Below are 20,031 nucleotides of genomic sequence, written 5' to 3'. Positions count from 1 at the left end.
GGGTAGAAGGCAGAAATGCCCCAAGAATCCATGAATGTAGTCTCCGGCCTTCAACCCTCCCTCACTGTCTTGCAAGAATGTCTGAGGTGGCTCAAGGTGAGCTGGTTACTGTCAGAGAACACCAGAGCAGCCCCGTCACTGGGGAAACCAAAGCCCAGAAAGGAAAGAAACTAGCTGTGATGAGAACCCAGACCCCCCGACTCCTAACCCAAGTCCTACCCAAGACGTTCATTGACATCTGAACATTGCAGAAATGCAGCTACTTGGCTCAGTGACGGTCAATAATTCAAAAGGTTCTGATTTGTGTATCGAGAGTGCAAAAGGATAATGAAGAGTCAGGGTGAAGCCAAACCCGTGGAAGCCCACTAGCTGCAATTCTCCAAAGCAGGAATCTGAATGTTTGTGCTGAGGGGACCTCTGAGAGAGACTCCACCAGAGTTCAAGAGGCTGATGGCTCTGAATGTGCCTGCCTGAGTATTTCTAGGCACATCAACTGAACAAGAAGAAGAGAAACCAAGAAGTCTGAGCCCAGCGCTGGCATCAAATCCTTGCACACTCGTGCAGCACAAGAACACCACCACTTACTCTGGCCCACAGCACCGGCAGTGAGAAAGGGGAGCCCTCCAACTCAGGACAGGAGAGCTCTGAGGAAGAACTTAACCTCAAACCACTCCAAGTCCTGCCCTAGGATACTGAGGCAGGGATACAGCATCAGAGAGAACCTGCATGAGGTGATGAGAGTAGGAGGGACACTGAGGCAAAATTCTATTAGGCCTCTAGCTTCTCCATTCTCCCTGCGAGCTAATGCAGCGACAGGCCAGCAGAGTCAAATCCCACAATGTTTCAACAAAGTTATCAGATAAGTCTGTCAAGTCAGGAAGGTCCCAGCAACCAACAGTTCGCAGAGCCCCCTGAGACTGTATAAGGAGGGCCTCAGGCTGAGTGAGGTAAAGTATAGAGAGGAAGATTCTGGATTAACCTCAAGAGCCTGATGCTTCAGTGTGGAAAGGGCTCAAGGGGCCACACAGTTTGTCAGGACAGACTGCATTTCCATCCTCTGTCACTTACTATCTTGATGATCTTGAGCAAGCCACTCGAACTCTTCTTTCCTTCCGTCAGATATACTGGGTACCTACTAGGTACCAGTCACTGGACTAGGTCTTGGGCTATAATGTTGGGAAAAAACAGACCTGGCCTCTGTCTTCATGAAACCTACAGCAAGGGGAGCCTGGAATTTAATGGCCATACTACTCAAAGCAATCTACAGATGTAATGAGATCCCTATCAAATTACCCATGACATTTTTCACAGAACTAGAACAAATGATCCTAACATTTACATGGAACCATAAAAGACCCAGAAATGCCAAAGCAATCCTGAGGAAAAAGAACAAAGCAGGAGACATAACACTCTTAGACTCTGGGCAATACTATAAAGCTATAATAATCAAAACAGTATGCTATTACCACAAAAACAGACATATACAGATCAACGGAACAGAACAGGGATCCCAGAAAAAAACCCACATACCAGAGGTCAGTTAATCTTCAACTAAAGAGACAACAATATAAAATGGAAAAAAGACAGTCTCTTCAGCAAGTGGTGCTGGGAAACCTGGACAGCTGTGTGTAAATCAATGAAGTTAGAACACACCCTCACACAATGCACAAAAATAAACTCAAAACAGCTTATAGACTTAAACATAAGATATGATACCATAAAACTCCTAGCGGAGATCATAGGCAAATATTCTCTGACATAAGTCATAACAATGCTTTCTTAGGTCACTCTCCCAAAGCAACAGAAATAAAAACAAACAAAAAAAATGTGACTTAAACTTATAAGCTTTTGCACAGCAAAGGAAACCATTAAAAAAAAAAAGACAACCTATGGAACGGGAAAAAATATTTGCAAATGATGCAAGCAACAGGGCTTGATTTCCAAAAAATACAAACAGTTCATACAACTCAAGAACAAAAAACCAAACAGTCCAATGGAAAAATGGGCAGAAGACCTTAATAGACATTTCTCCAAAGAAGATATACAGATGACCAATAGGCACATGAAAAGGTACTCAACACTGTTAATTATTAGGGAAATGCAAATCAAAACTATAATGAGGTATCACCTCACATCAGTCAGAATGGCCATCATCAAAAAAAAATCTACAAACAGTAAAAGCTGGACAGAGTATGGAGAGAAAGGAACCCTCTTACACTGTTGGTGAGAATATAAATTGGTGCAACCACTAAGGAAAACAGTATGGAGGCGCCTCAAAAAATAAAAATAGAGTTGCCATCCGTTCCGTTCCATCGCTCAGTCGTGTCCGACTCTTTGAAACCCCATGGACTGTAGCCTACCAGGCTTCTCCGTCCATGGGATTCTCCAGGCAAGAATACTGGAGTGGGTTACCATTTCCTTCTCCAGGGGATCTTCCCGACCCAGGGATCGAACCCGGGTCTCCCGCATTGGAGGCAGATGCTTTAACCTCTGAGCCACCAGGAAAGCCCAGAGTTGCCATGTGATCCAGCAATCCCACTCCTGGGCATATACCAGATAAAACTACAATTCAAAAAGATACATGCAACCCTATGTCGATAGCAGCACTATTTACAACAGCCAAGACATAGAAACAACCTTAATATCCATCAATAGATGAATGGATAAAGAAGACATGGCATATATACACAGTGGAATATTAGTCATCAAAAAGAACGAAACAAGGCCATTTACAGCAATCTCTAGGACGGACCTAGAGATTACCATACTAAGTGAAGTAAGGCAGAAAAATAAAGACAAATACCATATAATAACACTTATATGTGGCATCTAAAATATGATACAAATCAATGTATCTACAAAACAAAAACAGACTCACAGACATAGAGAACAGACTAGTGGCTGCCAAGGGGTAGGGAGGATAGAGGAGGGAAGGAATGGGAATTTGGTATTATCAGAGTCAAGCTATTATATATAGGATGACTAAACAACAAAGTCCTACTGTATAGCAAAGGGGACTATATTTAACATCCTGTGACAAACCACAATGAAAGAAATATGAAAAAGAATACACACACACACACACATATATAACTGAATCACTGTGTTGTACAGAAATTAACGCAACTATAGTAAGTCAACTATACTCCAATAAAATTTTTTTTAAATGTACATAAAATGAGAATTACTTAGAAAGCTAAAATAAGAATTAGTTATTTAAAAGGCGTTCAAAGGGCTATCAAAGAACACTGCAATGAAGGGGTTTCCTAACTAAGCCTAGGTCATCTGAGGCGGCTTCCTCAGAGGAGTGGCATTTTAGGCTGAGAGGTGAAGCACGAGTAAAAGTTAGTGAGATGAAGAGAGGCAGAAGTGACAAGAGAGGCCGGGGGCAGGAAGAACCTGATGCACTTGAGAAACCGAAAGAAGTCTGTAAGAAAGAGGAAAACACTAAGTACTTAAAGAATTCTGGACTTTAAATGAGAAGTCATCTGAAGGCTTTATTTTAGACTCATATTGTTTAAAAGATCACTTGGTCTTCCATGTGAAAAATGGATTGGAGATGAGGCCAAAATGGATTCAGTGAGACCAGCTAAGAGACAGTTACAATATTTTAAATGTGATGGATAATGGGGGCCTATGCTCAGGTGATATGCTATGCTATGCTAAGTTGCTTCAGTGGTGTCTGACTCTGTGCGACCCCATGGAGAGCAGCCCACCAAGGCTGCTCTATCCACAGGATTCTCTAGGCAAGAATACTGCAGTGGGTTGGCATTTCCTTCTCCCATGCTCAGGTGATAACTTGGGCTAATCTGATGGCAATAAAAATTGGGAGAAGTGGATCGATTGTTGACACCAAAGAGATAGCTGACTAGGAAAGGCCTGGAGTTCAGAATAGAGTTCTGGACTACAGATCTGGAAGTCATGGAAAAAGAGAGGAAATAACTAGTGAAGAACAGACAAGATGGTTTCGTCTTGAGCTCATAGGAACCTTAACATTTAAGGGGAAGGAAAATTAGCAGAGAAGACAGAAAATATCAGAGAGAAAGAAAACCAGGACAGGGTAATGTCACAAAAGCCACCGTGGGGAGGCGGTGAGGGGGGAACCCTTTTTAAGAATAAAGAAGTGCTGGGTCAACTGTGCTGTTGACTGCCGAGATCATAATTAATCCCCCAGAATAAGTGACACAGAGTCCTTGGTGACCTGAGTAAGAGTCACTTCAGAAGAAGGGTATGACTTGAGGTCAGTTAGAATGGACCAGGAAGTAAGTGAAAGGTCATCAAAAAGGAAACAGAAACTTTCCACAAATTTAGCTGTCAATGATAGGAAATGGCTCAGTAGCTAGAGAAGGTGTGTCAAAGAAAGGACATTTTTTCAAAAAGAATATTTAAATAATTAATAGGCAAGAACCCAGTAGAGGGAGAAGTTGAAGTCATAGGTGAGAAAGGAAGTCAATGGCACACCAGGTCCCTGAGGAGGCAGGAGGTGTGGAATCTAGAACACAGGCAGATGGGAGAAAGGACACCTACTCCACTGTTACTGAAGGGAAGGAGAAGATAGGTGCAAACAGAAGTAGGTCTGTAGGTATGGTGTCAGGAATTGGGGGGATTCCTATATGGTTTCTAGTTTCTCAGGAAAATAGGAGGCAAGATCATCTGAGAATGAAGGGCAGAGGGAAGGGGTGTTAGAGGTTTAAGAGTGGAGGTTTGAAACAAAAGTTACTCAAAGTAGGAAAGGGTGCGCTCCAGATGAAGAGTCAGATTTCTCCTTTTGCACAGGAGCTTGTCTGTGGTAGGGGCTCGGGATACAGTTCTAATCCACACCATCGACCATCGCAGGAAATGTGTGCCATGAAAGCCTTGAGGGCTCTTCTGGTCCATGCCCTCAACTAGTGAGGAGACTAATGGCCAGGGAGGAGAGCCTCACTAGAGGCCAGAGAGTTGGTGGCAAGGCTCAGCTAGCTCCCTGTTAGTTCAAGATGGTTTCAGAAATACTTGCTGAAAAAGTGAATAAAATACCCATTTCCAGGATTATAGTGGAGGAGATTTCATACCACAGAGTGGTTGAAGGTGATTTCAGACAAAAGATGGCATCAAGAGAGAACTGGCATTCATGGTTAATGATTTGTCTGTCTTGCTTTATGTGCTGAGTATGATGAAGATACAAAGTCTACAAGGGCCCTGTGCTCCAGGTGATTAGCATGCAGCACATCAGGACTGTACAGTAGGTAACAGTAGTTGCTATCATCATCACCATCTGAGTGTCTGCCATGGGCCAGGCTACTGCAAAGTGCTTGACATTAATCCATCTGTTCCCTACCACAATTCTATAAGGCTGACAATATTATTACAGCTAAGAAAAGAAGATCAGAAAGGTAAAGCACTTTGCTCAAGAGTATACAGATAATTAAAAGTGGAGGAGAATCTGAAACCAGGTCTGTCTGGCTCTGACCACCCAGCTCTTTACACTACTGCTCCAAGTCAGATGAATGGGTAGCCAGCCCTGTCCTCATATTATCTGGGGCTGCTGAGGCTCCAGGAAGTAGGAAGTCTGAAGCACAGTAATTTGCTCAGGAGACAGAAAAAGTGAGCTAGGACACCTGGCCCAATGCAGCACAAAGTGTTGCTACCCTGCCTGCCAATCAATTCCACAGAGGAGGAAGTCCCAGAAATAAGCTTATTTCCCAATGCTCCATTGCCCCACCCCTCCATGACTTTCGGGTGTGAATGGAAACTAAACTGACTGGCTGTCACAAGCTTATGACCTCACAGTAACCAGCTGGAAAACACAGACTTCATCCATCCAAGACTCCCTTGAATCAACTGACTCAACAAAACAGTTACAAATTTCTCCAAGTGAGGCAAAACAAAGAGCTACTCTACACTAACTAAAAACAGTGGCGTAGAATACTATGAAAGGAGTTAAGAATGCTTAACACCACTATAAAACATCATAGTTTTATTTCTAGGAATTGTGAAGTTAATTAATCACAGATTTTTTTTTTTTTAGGTCAAACCACTCCCAGAGGAGGACCAAGAGATGAATCAGACCTAGTTCCTGACTGGTACAGCTCCAAAATCAATTATGACTCTTTGGGATAGAAACTGTGATCACTGAATATACAAAAGACTATGAAAAAATAAAACAGAACTGAAAATGTGGTATATATATACAAAGTGAAATATTATGTAGCCTTAAAAAGGAAGGGAATTCTAACATGCCACAACAAAGGTAAACCTTGAGGATATTATGCTAACTGAAATAAGCCATCACAAAAGCCAAATATTGCATATGAGTTCACTTATGTGATGCATCTAAAGTGGTCAAATTCATAGAGACAGGCAGAATGATTGTTGCCAGGGACTGGGGACAGCGGGGATTAGAATGAGTATAAAGCTTCAGTTTTGCAAAATGAAGAGTTCTATAGATGGATGATGGTGACAGCTGAAGAACAATGCAAATGTATTGACGCTACTGAATTGTACACTTCAAAATGGTTAAGATGGTATGTGTATTTTTAGCAGTTTTTTAAAAAAACAACTAGGGCTGCTACTGAACGTGAGCAATGAAGCTAGTAAAGGCTGCACCTGGTCGCATTCCGTGCACTGTAGACTCCTGTAAATAACTAATGCTTGAATAAATAAATGAATGAGTGGAAAGCTGCTGTCTCTTGACTTCCTCAAATTACCCTCCCCAAAGCACTGACCAGATTCTGGCTTCGAGACCACAGACATTCTCTTTTTTTAACTTCTTTATTTATGTTTTAAATTTTTTGGCTGTGTTGGATCTTTGTTGCTGCACATAGGCTTTCTCCAGTGTGGCGAGCGGGGGCTACTCTAGAGTGGCAGCTCTTGAACTTCTCATCTCATTGCGGTGGCTTATCTTCTGGCAGAGCACAGGCTCTAGGTGTGCATGGGCTCAGTAGTTGTTGCATAGGGGCTTAGTTGCCCTGTGGGATGTGGAATCTTCCTGGGCCAGAGATCAAATCTGTATCCTCTGCAAGGCAGGTAGATTTTTAACCACTGCACCACCAGGGAAGCCCCAGGAATATTCTTGAAATTCAGGCTGTCATGGTTCAGGGGCCTACGTGTTCCTAAGCAGACCAAGGCCCATCTGACCAAAGTGGGCAGAAATAACAACAGTCAACAGTCCTGAAATTCTCAGGGTTGGATAGAACTCTAAGGTAGATCCCTTTTAATCTCATGTTGGAATCTCTTCTCCCACATTCCTATCTGATCTAATCTGCTGGCATCCTGAGCCCTGGCAGAAGACCTGTTACTAAATCACAGCAATATTTACGAAGAGAATTGGAAAACTATGGATGAATTAACTCCTGGTGACTCACCCGGTACTATCACAGGCCATCCTACTATTCCTATGACCCCGAGGATGGGACCCTGGGGAAACAGCAAACTGCTTGTCTATAGTTAGGATTAGCAAGGTCACATTCTGTTGGATGGGAGTTTTCAGAGTGACTCCTCTGAAAGAGACAGTAGGATAGAGTGGCTCCTCTGAAAGGGAAAGCCATTCTCAATGTCAATTATTTAGGGGAGAGGTAGCTATCAGGTAAGATACTAGGATTCAGAAGACTAGCCTGTGGTACAAAGGAAGGGCAGCATTATTTTTGTCAAGAACACAGGCTCTGGGTGTTGGCATCTGGAGGACAGTCGCTGTCCAGGTGTGGATTCCACGTTGTGGGTGCTAAGATGACACTCAGTACACTGACCTATAGGCTGAGTTGGATGAGGCAGGGTCTAAAAGCCCTGGAGAGCAGGCCAACTGGTAACTCAGATCAACCTCATTCAGATGTTCACACTTTATTTTCCTGCTCTTATCCTCAACTCTTTAATAAAGTCCAATGTGATTGTTTGATTCTTACATCCATGCTAAGAGGTACAGTGAGGTATGTGGTTTACCCTTGGGACAGACTGTTATCGTGGAGTGGTGGGGCTAACTAGTGACATCCCATGAAAGGAAGGAGAATACAAGGGGTCAAGAGCTAGTGTTTGAGGCACTCTCCACACTAGCAAGAAATTCTCCCACCAGGTCTCCTGGTGAAGCTGGAATTTATCATTATTAGGGAATTATCTTATGAGGGATTATCATTTACAATCACTGAAGTATCCAATAATTGTTCCCAAGAACATGGGAAGAGGCCCAGGTCAAATCCCATCTTGCAGAGGCCAATGTAATAACTCCATCTCCCAGAGGAGATGCTAATCAATTCTGAGCTTAGCTCCACCTGGACAGAAAAGGGATTCTGCAGATTAGTCATTAGGGACCCACCTGGGAGGGAATAAAGTCTATATTGGTCCTGTAAAAATAGAAAAGAAGAAATCACTAGAGGGTAAAAGACAGGATTCCAGTAAGAGACACTTTGAAAAGCTGGCTGTGCCACCAAAGGAAACAGTTTTAATGAACAGCTGCTGCTGAAAGTAAAGTGAGTAATTAAGACAATCCAGGGTCTGAAAATCTCTTTAGGGAGTGAACTAGTTGAATGAACAGCTGAAGACACAACTAAATAAGAGAAAGTGAGATGCTGCTAAAACATGAGACAACTGTTCAGAAAAGAATCTAACTGGCTGTCTATAAAGTGACCCAATACACTTTGTTTTTTATTTAATCCATTACAGGAAAAATAAAGAGTCTTATGATACTGAGACACAAAGTCCCAGACCCAAAACTGTACTTGGTTGACATTACACAGGGTGACAGGGCTTCCCAGGTGGTACAGTGGTAAAGAATCTGCCTGACAAAAGCAGGAGACACAAGAGACACAGATTCAATTCCTGGGTCAGGAAGAACCCTTTGAGTAGGAATGGCAACTCACTTCAGTATTCTTGCCTAGAAAATTCCACGGACAGAGGAGCCTGGCAGACTATGGTCCATGGGATCACAAAGAATTGGATATGACCGAGTGACTAGCACACACACACCCAAGGTGATAGCTGAATCTTCTGTTTAACCTGAATTGCCCTAAGCCTACCAGCCCAAGGCACAAATGAGATCACAGTAGCTGTGACATACAAATTTGCACAGCCAAGAGGTTTCCACCTGCAAAACCTCCACAAGCTCAGCAAGAGGTCCTGAAGAGCCTCACATGAAGTCAGTGCCAAGACTTTCTTGTTCTTTTCAATTGGTCTCCATTGATATCTCCTGCCTAAGAGCTAGGACTTGTATGTGGAGGAACCAGGAGAACCCACTTTTTCTCTGATGTTCTAGGAATCCTCTCCAACTTGCCAAACTTCGACCTAGAAAGAACTTTGGAATGCCCTTCAGTCCCCACACACCAGAGTCAGAATTATTTCAGCACAGAACTGGAGAAATGTCTATTAAGCTTGGAAATATTTCTTCTTGGGGTGGAGTCTAATGGAATGACACCAAGATGGAGAGCACTTCTGTGTTGTTCATACAATTACAAAAAGAACTCATTATTTTTACAAACATATTTCCATTGCGGAAAAAAAGGAGTAAGGATATTGAGTTGGGTTTCTTAGACTGACTGCTACTTTACCTATATTTTAAGCTTGAAGAATCTTTGCATGGTCTCCACCTGGTCCTCTCACAGCACTTCTTATCTCAGTGAAGGATCCGAGGAGTTGCTTGAGTCATAAATGTCAGCTTCGGTACCTACCTTTCTTTTCTTCCTGTTTTTTCCTTCAGTCCCCAGAACCAATCTATATCCAAGTCTTGTCAAACTTACCTCCAAAATACCTCTCAGTCTACTTCTCTTCCTTTTCACCATCTCTACACTAATCCAAGCAGCCTTCATCTTGCGCAAACTACTGCAACTGTCTGTTTAGTCATAGTGGGTCATGCTGATCTGTGGACCCCTCTCCGATCTGTTCTCTATCCAAGCAGCCAGCATGATCTTTTCCAAGGGCAAATCTGATGATACCATTTTCTATCTTAGACCCTTACTATTTTTAGTATAAAAATCACAATCTTTCATTTGGCCTATATGGGTTTTTCTAGTCTAGCCTTTGTTTCTCTAGACACTTCCACTATAATTCAGATCCACAACCACATTAGCCTCAGTTCCTCAAAATTCTCACCTTTTCTCCCACTACAGGCCGCTTATACATGCTATTTCCCCTATCTGGTACACACTTCACTTTTCACTTCATCTGGTTAACTCCCACTCATCGCTCAGGTCAGCTCAAAAGTCACATCAGGGAAGCCACCGTTGAGCCCCAAGACTAGGTCAAATGCTGTATTTGTTCACAGTATCATGAACCTCCCTTGATAATATTTATTAGTTATAATTTCTATAATTTCATAATATATTATTATGAATAACATAATGTATCATATATAATTTATTGGTGTTTTTAATTACTTTAATACCCATCTCTCTTGACAGGAAACTCCATTTGGGCAATAATCATGTTTATTTTTGTACACCTTTCTAATCTAAGCACATTAGATGTGCTTAGGGACACAGGAGACATTAAATAAGTATCTGTTGAGTGACTCTCAACTTCCTGTAGGGTAAAGTGACTTTTACCTTATGGCTTAGAGTTAAAAATTCCAGGGTACCTCTGAGATCTAGCTTTCCAAATTTTAAAGAGGGAATCTTCATATATACCACTCACATCTTGAAGGATTTTGTATGGCTTATCTCTTCCATCAAACAAGTGATGCTATCCTGAACAGGAGGCAGTAATAAAAGCCCAGGTGAACTCACCCCTATGGTCGATGCCATGTAGTCTGCACACATTTCTGCAAAGTCCCGTTCAAGAACACCATAGTAGAGGCCATAGAAGAGGAGAGAAATGCCAAAGTCCATAGCATCTTCAGGTTTGATCCTGTAAGGGAAGCAGTATGGCCTGTAAGCCTTGCCCGGAGATGCACCTGCTTTGCATTACTACCCTGGGACACATAAGGCAGAGCCTAAAATTGGAAGCCTCAAGAGTAGAGCAAGTATTGGCAAACTAAAACCAAGTCCAGCATATGGTCTGTGGGCACCTCCTGACAGGCAAGGACTGGAGGCTGTGAAGACCAAGTCAGGGTATCCCCTTCTGCCCATTTCCTCAAGGGGTTTCCAGTGCCTGCCTCCTGTGACTGATGAACATGCCTTGCAGCGGCCTAGGCTCTGCTCTGGTTCCCACTTACACATTGGGGACTCCACCACTGGCAACCACTGCACACCAAACAGTGGGATTTTCAGTCTGGAAGGCAGCAACTCACTAATGAATTGCCTCACCTCCAGCAGGTTGCCTAAGTTGAAATGACCAAGCCCTCCAAAAGGAGGGATGAGCACAGCAGGTTCTGGGTGTCACTGGAGCAGACTGAAACTGATCCCAATGCTCACCCGCCCCCATCAGGACCCTCCTTCAGAGAATGTTTCACCTGATGGCAAGTGGACACAAAGAACGCCCACCATCTGAGACAGTTCACCCAGGAAAATACATGCGGCAGGGACGCGTGTTCTCTCTTTTTATGTAAATACCTATAAACCATCCTAGATCTTGACTTTTGTCCCATGAAACCTAAAATATTTATTTGGGCTTTTACCAAAAAAAAAAACTTTGTAACCACAGCTTTAGAAAAGAAAGATACAGTTAGTAAATACACACATACCCATTACATACAATTTTAAGTTGTAACTACACATATTCTGTATCATGTCACCAAAGTTAAATTTTGGTCCAAGTCTTCTTACTAAGGACAATATGTCTATAATATTAGGAAGCTTGTTTTAGTGACTTCATGGACCAATAATTTGCAAACTTTAGTCTTTAAATGTTTATTAAAGAAAACTATCTTTGTTAAAACATTTGTACAAAGAACTGAATGTGTTCACTTAAGACTAAATTACATTTATCTCAAAGTTGAATTTGCTCACCAATCTTGTAATATTTAACCTACTAATTTGATATCATGGTCTTATACCAATTAACTAATTAGCAGCATAAAAATGGTCAAGATTCTCAAGTATGTTTTCCTCCTTATGTAGTTTACCAAAGTAGAAATTATAATTCTAGAATAAATACCTTTAAAAACACAAAACATGGAGAATCTTGGTTTTTACTTTTTTAATCACAAAGGTTAGGAAGCTATCTGGAAATATCTGGGTTTTCTTTGATGAGACCTGATGACTCTTCACTGATAAATTCCTATAAATATCTGTGGCACCTGTTTATTCTTTCAGCCCGTACTACACCTGGAAGGAAGAATTCCATGGTTGTCCTCTCACTATATAAAGTAGGACTGATGTCTTTCAGAATCAGAAACTCCTGCGTACAGTGTACTCAGTTTGGGGAAGAGGTCAGTGGTCATCAATTTAAATTTTAATCCTAAATCTCTAGCTTCAACACACTGTCCCAGGCTTAGAATTCCTCACAACCCACAGCCTACAGCCCCCATTCCCTCAGCCAGGAAACATTTCTACCCTTTTCTGCCTTACTTATTGTACCCTCCAGTCCCAGAGTCATTATCATTGTCATAGTCATTGTCCCAGAATGCAGGACAGGATTACCTGGCTTTTGCTCTAATGAGCAGCGGGGTGGGAGGAGACCTGTATGCTGAATCAGATCTTTTAGAAAGCTTACGACAATAGGAAGTAACAGCCAGAATCCCACTCCTAGTCGTGTATCCTTAGGAAGCAACTTGGCAATCTTATCTGTGGCAGCAATACACTGAAAAACAACCTACGTGCCCAACAGTGGAGCAAGTTCACAGGTTAATTCTTTCTCCTGAGAAATCTCTTAAAGGCAGAATGTCAGCTGTGTTACAAAGCAACAACGCTTACGTTAAACTCGATCTGCGATTAGAACACAGTATCTGGATCCAGGAAGTTTTAAACCTGATGTGTTCCTTGGAGAAGTGCGGCTTCTGGGCCTGGGTGGCTCCCACACTCATCTGTGTGGTCTCAGTCCCTCACATCTCAGCCCTGGGACTACTGTAAGGACTCCAGCAGGCACTGCCTTGTTATTTCCGGTCTTGTATCTTTCTAGGTGGATCTGCTGCCAGGTGTAACCAACCGTTCCATGAGTTCAACTGTCTAGCCTGGGGTCAGCAAACTTTGTCTGTAAAGGTCCGAATTGTAAATATTTTAGGTTTATGGCCCTAAAAGTCTCTGCCCCAATTATTCAACTCTGCTGTTTTACTGCAAAAACAGCAACAGGTAACGTGTAAACAAATGAGTGTTTCAGCAGAAATGTTGTATTTTATAAAAATTGAAGGCAGGTCAATTTGGCCCATAGGACATAGTTTGCCAACTCCTACTCTCCGTGAACATAAGACCACTACGGTAGAGTGGATATTGTAAAAAACAATACACACATGGAAAAGGAAAATGGTTCTGTTGGGGTGATGGAGTTACGGGTAACTGGTTATAGTCGTTATTATGCTTATTTTTGTTATTATAGTTTTCCATTAAAATATAAATTCTTAGAAAGTACAACCAATGATTTGAGACTCTTAACTCTGTATTATCCAGACATTCCTTTCTCTCTGCCAGCACAAAATCACAGAGAGGCCACCCATCCTCCCATCCTCCACAGCCCCAGTCGCCTATCGGGCTATATGGCACTTATGCCATATTCCTCTTGCTAATACTCAGGACTTGTCCCAGGAAGAAAGGTACATCTCACCAGTCCCTTCTCCCCAAACACTAGCAAAAACAAAAACAAAGGGTACTCACTTGAATAACAAGTTAAGACCAAAGAGAGTAAACATGACAGCCATGTAGCCAACGATGCCAGTGGCATAGCTGATTTTATAGATCAGCAGGAACCACTTATAAACCAACCTGGAGAAAGGAGAAAAAATTAGTAATGCTGACACAGAAACACTGGTCTAAGAGCCTCTGCAGCACCAGAATTCCTTTCTCTCATATCAATGGGGACATCAGGCTCTTTGCTTAGGACTTATATTGAGTAACTTCAGTTACTATACATGGCTGATCACTCCCTCAACTGCAAAACACCTCCACATACCAGGAAGGTATTTTGTATTTTGGTATTTATATTTTCCTGGTCTCAAACCAAGGGAAGAAAAGGGAGCATTAAAAGGAGGTTTCAACAGAAGTAAAATAGATAGCCAACGGGAATTTGCTGTATGTCTTAGAAAACCCAAACAGGGGCTCTGTATCAGCCTAGAGGGGTGGGATGGGGAGGGAGATGGGAGGGAGGTTCAAAAGGGAGGGGATATATGTATACCTATGGCTGATTCATGTTGATCTTTGACAGAAAACAAAATTCTATAAAACAATTATCCTTCAATTTTTTTTTTTTTTAAGGAGGTTTCAACATCAAACAAAGAATGCCTGCCTAACCTCAGACAACTATGTCATCTCAAATTTAGGTTAGCTGGATGAGGAAGTGAAAATCAGTAACTACAGCTACGCTCAGAAGGAAACAGGTATTCTTGTCAGGAAAGAGGATTCAAGGAAAGATGAATAAGAGGTAGAATTAGCTACAGGCTTTTGTAACTGGGCATGGTTAATCTGAATACTGCTTTGTTCTAACCCATAGAACAATAACAAAATGAATGATGTCTAAAGAGTTTGCTTCTGAATTTTTTCCCCCTTGGAGGAGAAGGGATAAGAAACAAGGTACTCAAAGAATACCTTTATTTGGATGTGTGTGTGTGTGCTAGTGGTGTGGGTTGGGGAGTGGGGGGTGGATGGGGATATGAGATTCTTCTGGAAGAGGAGCCATGCTCCCTAGGATCCAATGAAAAGAAGTATGGAATCTGGTTGGTTGACTCCAAGTAGGTTTGGAGAGGAAAGACGGTTCCCAGAATGTACCAGAGCCTTTTAAATGCTGTGGACATAGGTCCCTTATATCATGGGCCACTGTTCTACTGGCAAGGAGAGCTAAAGAGCAACTCAGTAAGTCTGTCTAGCTCTTGAGAGCCAACGAGGTTACTGTCACTCTGCTGGGCCTCAGGGAAGATGCTCAAGGTCCCTGCTTGGGCCTCCCTGCTGTGGCTAAGCAACGGTGTAATGACTTCTAAGGTTAGCAAAGGGACCCAAACACCTTGCATTGTCTACCTTCAAAGACCACAGAAGCTCCACCATCCAGAGTTTGCAATGATCAGCTGGAAGTGAGACACAGCGGAAAGGATACGCATTTTAGGAGGAATGTGGATTAAGTGAAGTTTAGTAGCTGGGTAACCCCAGATAAGTCATATTAACTTGAGACAAATTCATTAAGTCCTAAAACAGGAACCCCTTACTACCTTTCTCACTGGATTGTACACAGCCCATTTCCTAGTGTATAAAATACATGCTCAATAAATGCTGCATAAATAAATGTGGATGTTCATGAAAGTGTTTTGAAACTGTAAAGCATTACTGAATGCTAGTTGTTAATCATCATTGAAAACCTCTCATGTTATAAACATATTTTCGTCATTTAGCTAAGATATTTAAACTACCTGATGATGCTTAACATGCTTTATTACATTCTTTCTTCATATTACCGTATATGAAGTAGCAACTATTATCACATTTTTTAGGGATAAAGAATTCAAGGCTGAGAAACATGCAGCCATATGGGTCATATAATTAACAAATAGCAGGGCTGGGGGTTTCCAATCCACATCCATCTGGCTCCAGAGCCTGTATATTTTATGATGGCTTCTAATGTAGGAGACTTTCCAGGTGGCTCAGTGGTAAAGAACCTGCCTGCCAAGCAGGAGATGCAGGTTTGATCCCTGTGTAGGGAAGATCCCTAGCAGAAAGAAATTGAAACCCAATCTGTATTCTTGACTGGGAAATCCCAGGGACAGAGGAGCCTGGCGGGGTGAAGTCCATGGGCTCACAGAAGAGTCAGATACAACTTAGCAACTAAACAACAGTAACAACAAACTGCTGCTGCTGCTAAGTCGCTTCAGTCGTGTCCGACTCTGTGCAACCCCATAGACGGCAGCCCACCAGGCTCCTGTGTCCCTGGGACTCTCCAGGCAAGAATATTGGAGTGGGTTGTCATTTCCCTCTCCAATGCATGAAAGTGAAAAGTGAAAGTGAAGTCGCTCAGTCAGCTACCCCATGGACTGTAGCCTACCAGGCTCCTCCATCCATGGGATTTTCCAGGCAAGAGTACTGGAGTGGGTTGCCATTTCCTTCTCCATAACAACAAACTACCATAGCCAGAGAGGCGCTTCTGGATCACTGACTCCACCTTGTAAGTAAACTTTACTTTGTAGAATAAAACTTAAAAGGCCAGGAAAAGGCTGGCAGTAAAGTAGAACATAAGAAGCATGGGGAAAAGAGTAAGTTTCAAGTTGGAGGTCTCTGGATCAGGTAGTTACAACTCTGAGACTGGCCAGCTCCTCTGTTAGGCTCTCCTGGACCTGCACACGTATCTCACAGCACTTACCAACTGCACTGAAACAGCTGCTTTCTTGTCCATCTCCTCCATTAAAACGAGTACTCCTTGAGGGCAGGGACCATGTCTTTTTCAGCTCTGTATCCCCAGCACTCAGCACAGGGCCTGACACAGAGCAGGTGCTTGTTGAATGAATGAATGAGAAAATCTCTCTTTTTTTTTTTCTGTCAAGCATAGATATAAATGACCTCACAAGCTGGTTGGGAGGATCAGATGAGAAATGCATTTGGAAATACAAAGAATTATACAGGAAGGGGCTGCTTTGTGTCGAAAGAAGGAAGTATTATTCGTTATAATTCTCCAGTTTAAATTTGCTGAGATTCATTCATTCAACAAAAATTCAGAGTAGGCTACTATGTGCCAGGCCCTTTGGGAGAGCCTGGATATACAGTGATAAACAACATGGATGTGGTTCCTGATCTCAGTTAGTTTAGTGGGGGAGACAGACACTTAAAAAATAGTATTCGGTCATAAACTGTGATAAGTTCTATGAAAGGAAGCCACAGGGCACTAGGAAGAGAATGTGACAGAAAATCTACTTAGAGATCAGAGAAGAGTTCACAGAAGAAAACACTTAAAATGAGACCAAGAGGACCAGGATTTGCTTATATTATTAGCTTTTAATATAAACAGACCTTGATGTAAACCATAAGGTAAGCTATAGGGAAATATTTGAGGGGTTTTATTCTGTGAATGGGGCAGGAGATCTCCCAATCAGCTTGTTTTGGTGGGGCTGTGTGCCAAGTACTCTTGGCAGATAAAAACTGCAATTTTTTTTTCAATTTAAGCCCACCCACCTCCCATGCATCCCAATCCATTTTTTCAGGAAACTTGGCTCCTTCCCACTACCCACTAGCTAAATTCTCACCTTGGGGTTGTCTGGACTAGTGGCTTTCGGGTGGCTCGGAAGGTGACAAAGGCTGTGACAGCGGAGAACAAGATCCAGATCACTAGGAACCTCCACCAGTGCAGCTTCACTGTGAAATAGAGGGGAACAACCCACATCTGAAAGAGGGTCACCATCTGAAACACAAAGATAAGCACTTCAGCTCTAGCCAGCTTCCTCTGCAGCTCCATCCACAAATCCAGAGCATATCTTTTGTGTTCCATTTTAGCCTGATCTTTTCTGCGTTTCCAGTTTTGGATAAAAGCACCTCCTAGTGACCCAAGTTAGAAACCCTGAGACCATGCTTGATACCAACCTTTTCCCCCACCCAACGGTTCATTGTACCTACTCTTTCCTTTCCATTTGAGCCCTGCTGTCTCTTACCTGGCTGACCATGACCTCTTTATTAAGTCTCCCTGAATTCAATGTCTCTGCTCCAATCTATCCTTCCCAGGAGCACACTCAGTCATGAAAACGTCACTCCACAGCTTAGAACCCTCTGAGGTCCCCCTTTCTATAGATAAGATCTGACATCCTTAGACCCAACATCTTTAGGCAGTCGAATCTCCCACAATGGAGCTCCAAACTACTGTTTCAGGACCATCTTCTACCACTCCCCAAGACTGCAGTCAAGGTGTCCCGCTCTGAGACTAAAACATCCTTCCCACCTGCCTTTCAGCCTGAGAGTATCACATGAGACACATGTGAAGCTGTCAGTCTCCTTGTTAGGCACAATAAGTCATGATTTCCCAATGCTCCAAAAGCATTTTCCTTTCTACCATCATTACACTGCTTATCTAGAGTATGAGGCTAGGTTCAAATTCATTCTCTACTTTACTGTAAGCCCCTTGAGAGCAGTGACAAGGCCATACTCTGGCCCATGATAGATCCTCAATGAATTTAGATAAATGAGGGGAAAGCAAGACTAGAACCTTAAGAAAGAGGCATATTTCTGTTATAAGAGTATCTATTTTACTTTCCCTCCTTCCACCTCAGACTTGTTAGCTAAGGCGTTCCAAATGCATAAAACAATTCTAAGTCAGAAGTTGGGACCAACACCAGTCTTCTGCTTCCCCAAGTCTTCTAACTCCTTCCCCAACCACCCAACTGTCACTAGATGGCACTCTTCTCAAGGTGAGTAGCAGGTATAAAAAAGATAATTGGCACTTAGAGGCTTTCTTCCTGGTATTAAGTGAAATGAAAGAATATATTTTTTTAAAAGGGGAGGTGGCTATAGAGAGGAAAATAGCAGCTAGCATCCTAAAGTTCCACAGAAGAGAAAACTTGAGAAAATATTTACTCTTGAGGATTTCTAGACTAGTGCTGCCTAGTCCAAATAGAACATGAGTCATATGTGTAAGTTTTAAGTTTTATAATAGCTATGCTTTAAAAAAGTAAAGAGACGCAAATGGTCTTAATTTTAATAATATATTTTATTTAACCCAATACATCTAAAATATCTTTTGACACGTATTCAATATAAACTACCCATAAAACATTTTACTTTTTTGTAATAAGGTTTTAAAATCCGATGTTTTATATTTACAATATATCTCAAAAGAGACCAGTCACATTTCAGGAGTTCCACTGCTACATCAGACTGGATAGTGCAGCTTAAAGCATCTTTTTAGTGTTTAACTAAGAAAAAGCCTTAGTTTTTTAGTGTTATTTTATATATTTTAAAAGAGAGAGAAAGACAGAGGAAGAGAATGGTGATCAGCCACTGCCTTAGAACTTCTAGTGCTGTCTGCCCACTGGCCAGTGAACAATGTAGCCTCAGTACCAGTTCCACTGCACAGGAACCTACAGTTGACTCCCTGAACGCAGCATTCTAAAATATCCTGGCCTTATAAGGAGGGAAGGATAGGGGAAAAGGATAATTAAGGAGTTTGGGATGGACATGGACACACTGCTATGCTTAAAATGGATAACCAAGAAGGACCTACTGTGTAGTACATGGAACGCTGCTCAGTGTTATGTGGCAGCCTGGAACGGAGCGAGTGGGGGAGAATGAACACATAGTACATGTATGGCTGAGTTCCTTTGTTGTCCACCTGAAACTATCACACATTGTTAATGGATTATATTTCAATACTAAATAAAAAGTTATTAAAAAATAAAAATTAGATGGAAAAGAAAATTCTGGCCTTACCAAAAAAAGTATGGAAGCACCAGGACGTACTAACAAATGGCTACCCAAATAATGCTCCACGTGACATTCTAGGAGATACATGGAGGAGACCAGAAAAGTGCATCACAACAAACACCTGCAGGTTATTTAAACTAGGGGATAAGGCAACTAGAATCATGACACTAAAGTGGGTAGATGAAGGTGGGCATGGAAAGAAGGGTTGCATGGTCTTCAGCCTTCACATCATTTGCTTTGACAGGTTCATGGGGGTGTTTATAAAGCAGTAGGCCTAGAGACTTGGGAAGAATTCAATCACGTGGTCCAGTCACATATGTTTTCTCTGAGAGAGAACAGGAATTCTTGTCTACTTCCAGCTTTTCCCAAAACTTGGCTTTTTACATAAAAACAACCAGCCTGCCCTCACAGCTTCTTTCCCACTCCCCATCACCAACAGCATACTCTGGTGGAGAGGGGGTGGGTGGGAATCAAGTCAAGATAATTATCTCCACATGAGCTGTAGCTATGCATATTTTGGGTTAGGAACTGGATTTTACTCGGGGTGGAACAAAGACATAGTTAGGAGTAAGTCTGGGCTTCCCTCGTAGCTCAGTTGGTAAAGAATCTGCCTGCAGTGCAGGAGACCTGCGTTCGATTCCTGGATCAGGAAGACACCCTG

The 20,031-nt window shown here is 42.3% G+C and overlaps 1 protein-coding gene across 3 annotated transcripts in view; it reads right to left on the bottom strand.

The window, feature by feature from the left end:
- Positions 1–20,031, bottom strand: part of RNF121 (ring finger protein 121) — a 76,707-nt gene that overhangs the window by 6,027 nt on the left and 50,649 nt on the right. For all 3 annotated transcript variants that reach the window (XM_055423578.2, XM_055423580.2, XM_055423579.2), the window contains 3 exons: positions 17,207–17,361; positions 13,647–13,754; positions 10,686–10,806 (listed from right to left, as the gene is read on the bottom strand). In XM_055423578.2, the coding sequence (XP_055279553.1) occupies positions 10,686–10,806; positions 13,647–13,754; positions 17,207–17,361 (384 nt within the window). The remainder of the gene's footprint in view (positions 1–10,685; positions 10,807–13,646; positions 13,755–17,206; positions 17,362–20,031) is intronic.

The sequence above is a fragment of the Moschus berezovskii genome, chromosome 14 (genome assembly GCF_049115385.1).
Source record: "Moschus berezovskii isolate FMDL1 chromosome 14, NW_MosBer_1.0, whole genome shotgun sequence".
NCBI lineage: Eukaryota > Metazoa > Chordata > Mammalia > Artiodactyla > Moschidae > Moschus > Moschus berezovskii.
Note: the sequence above shows the minus strand (reverse complement) of the source record. Positions and strands in the feature narration are given on the sequence as shown.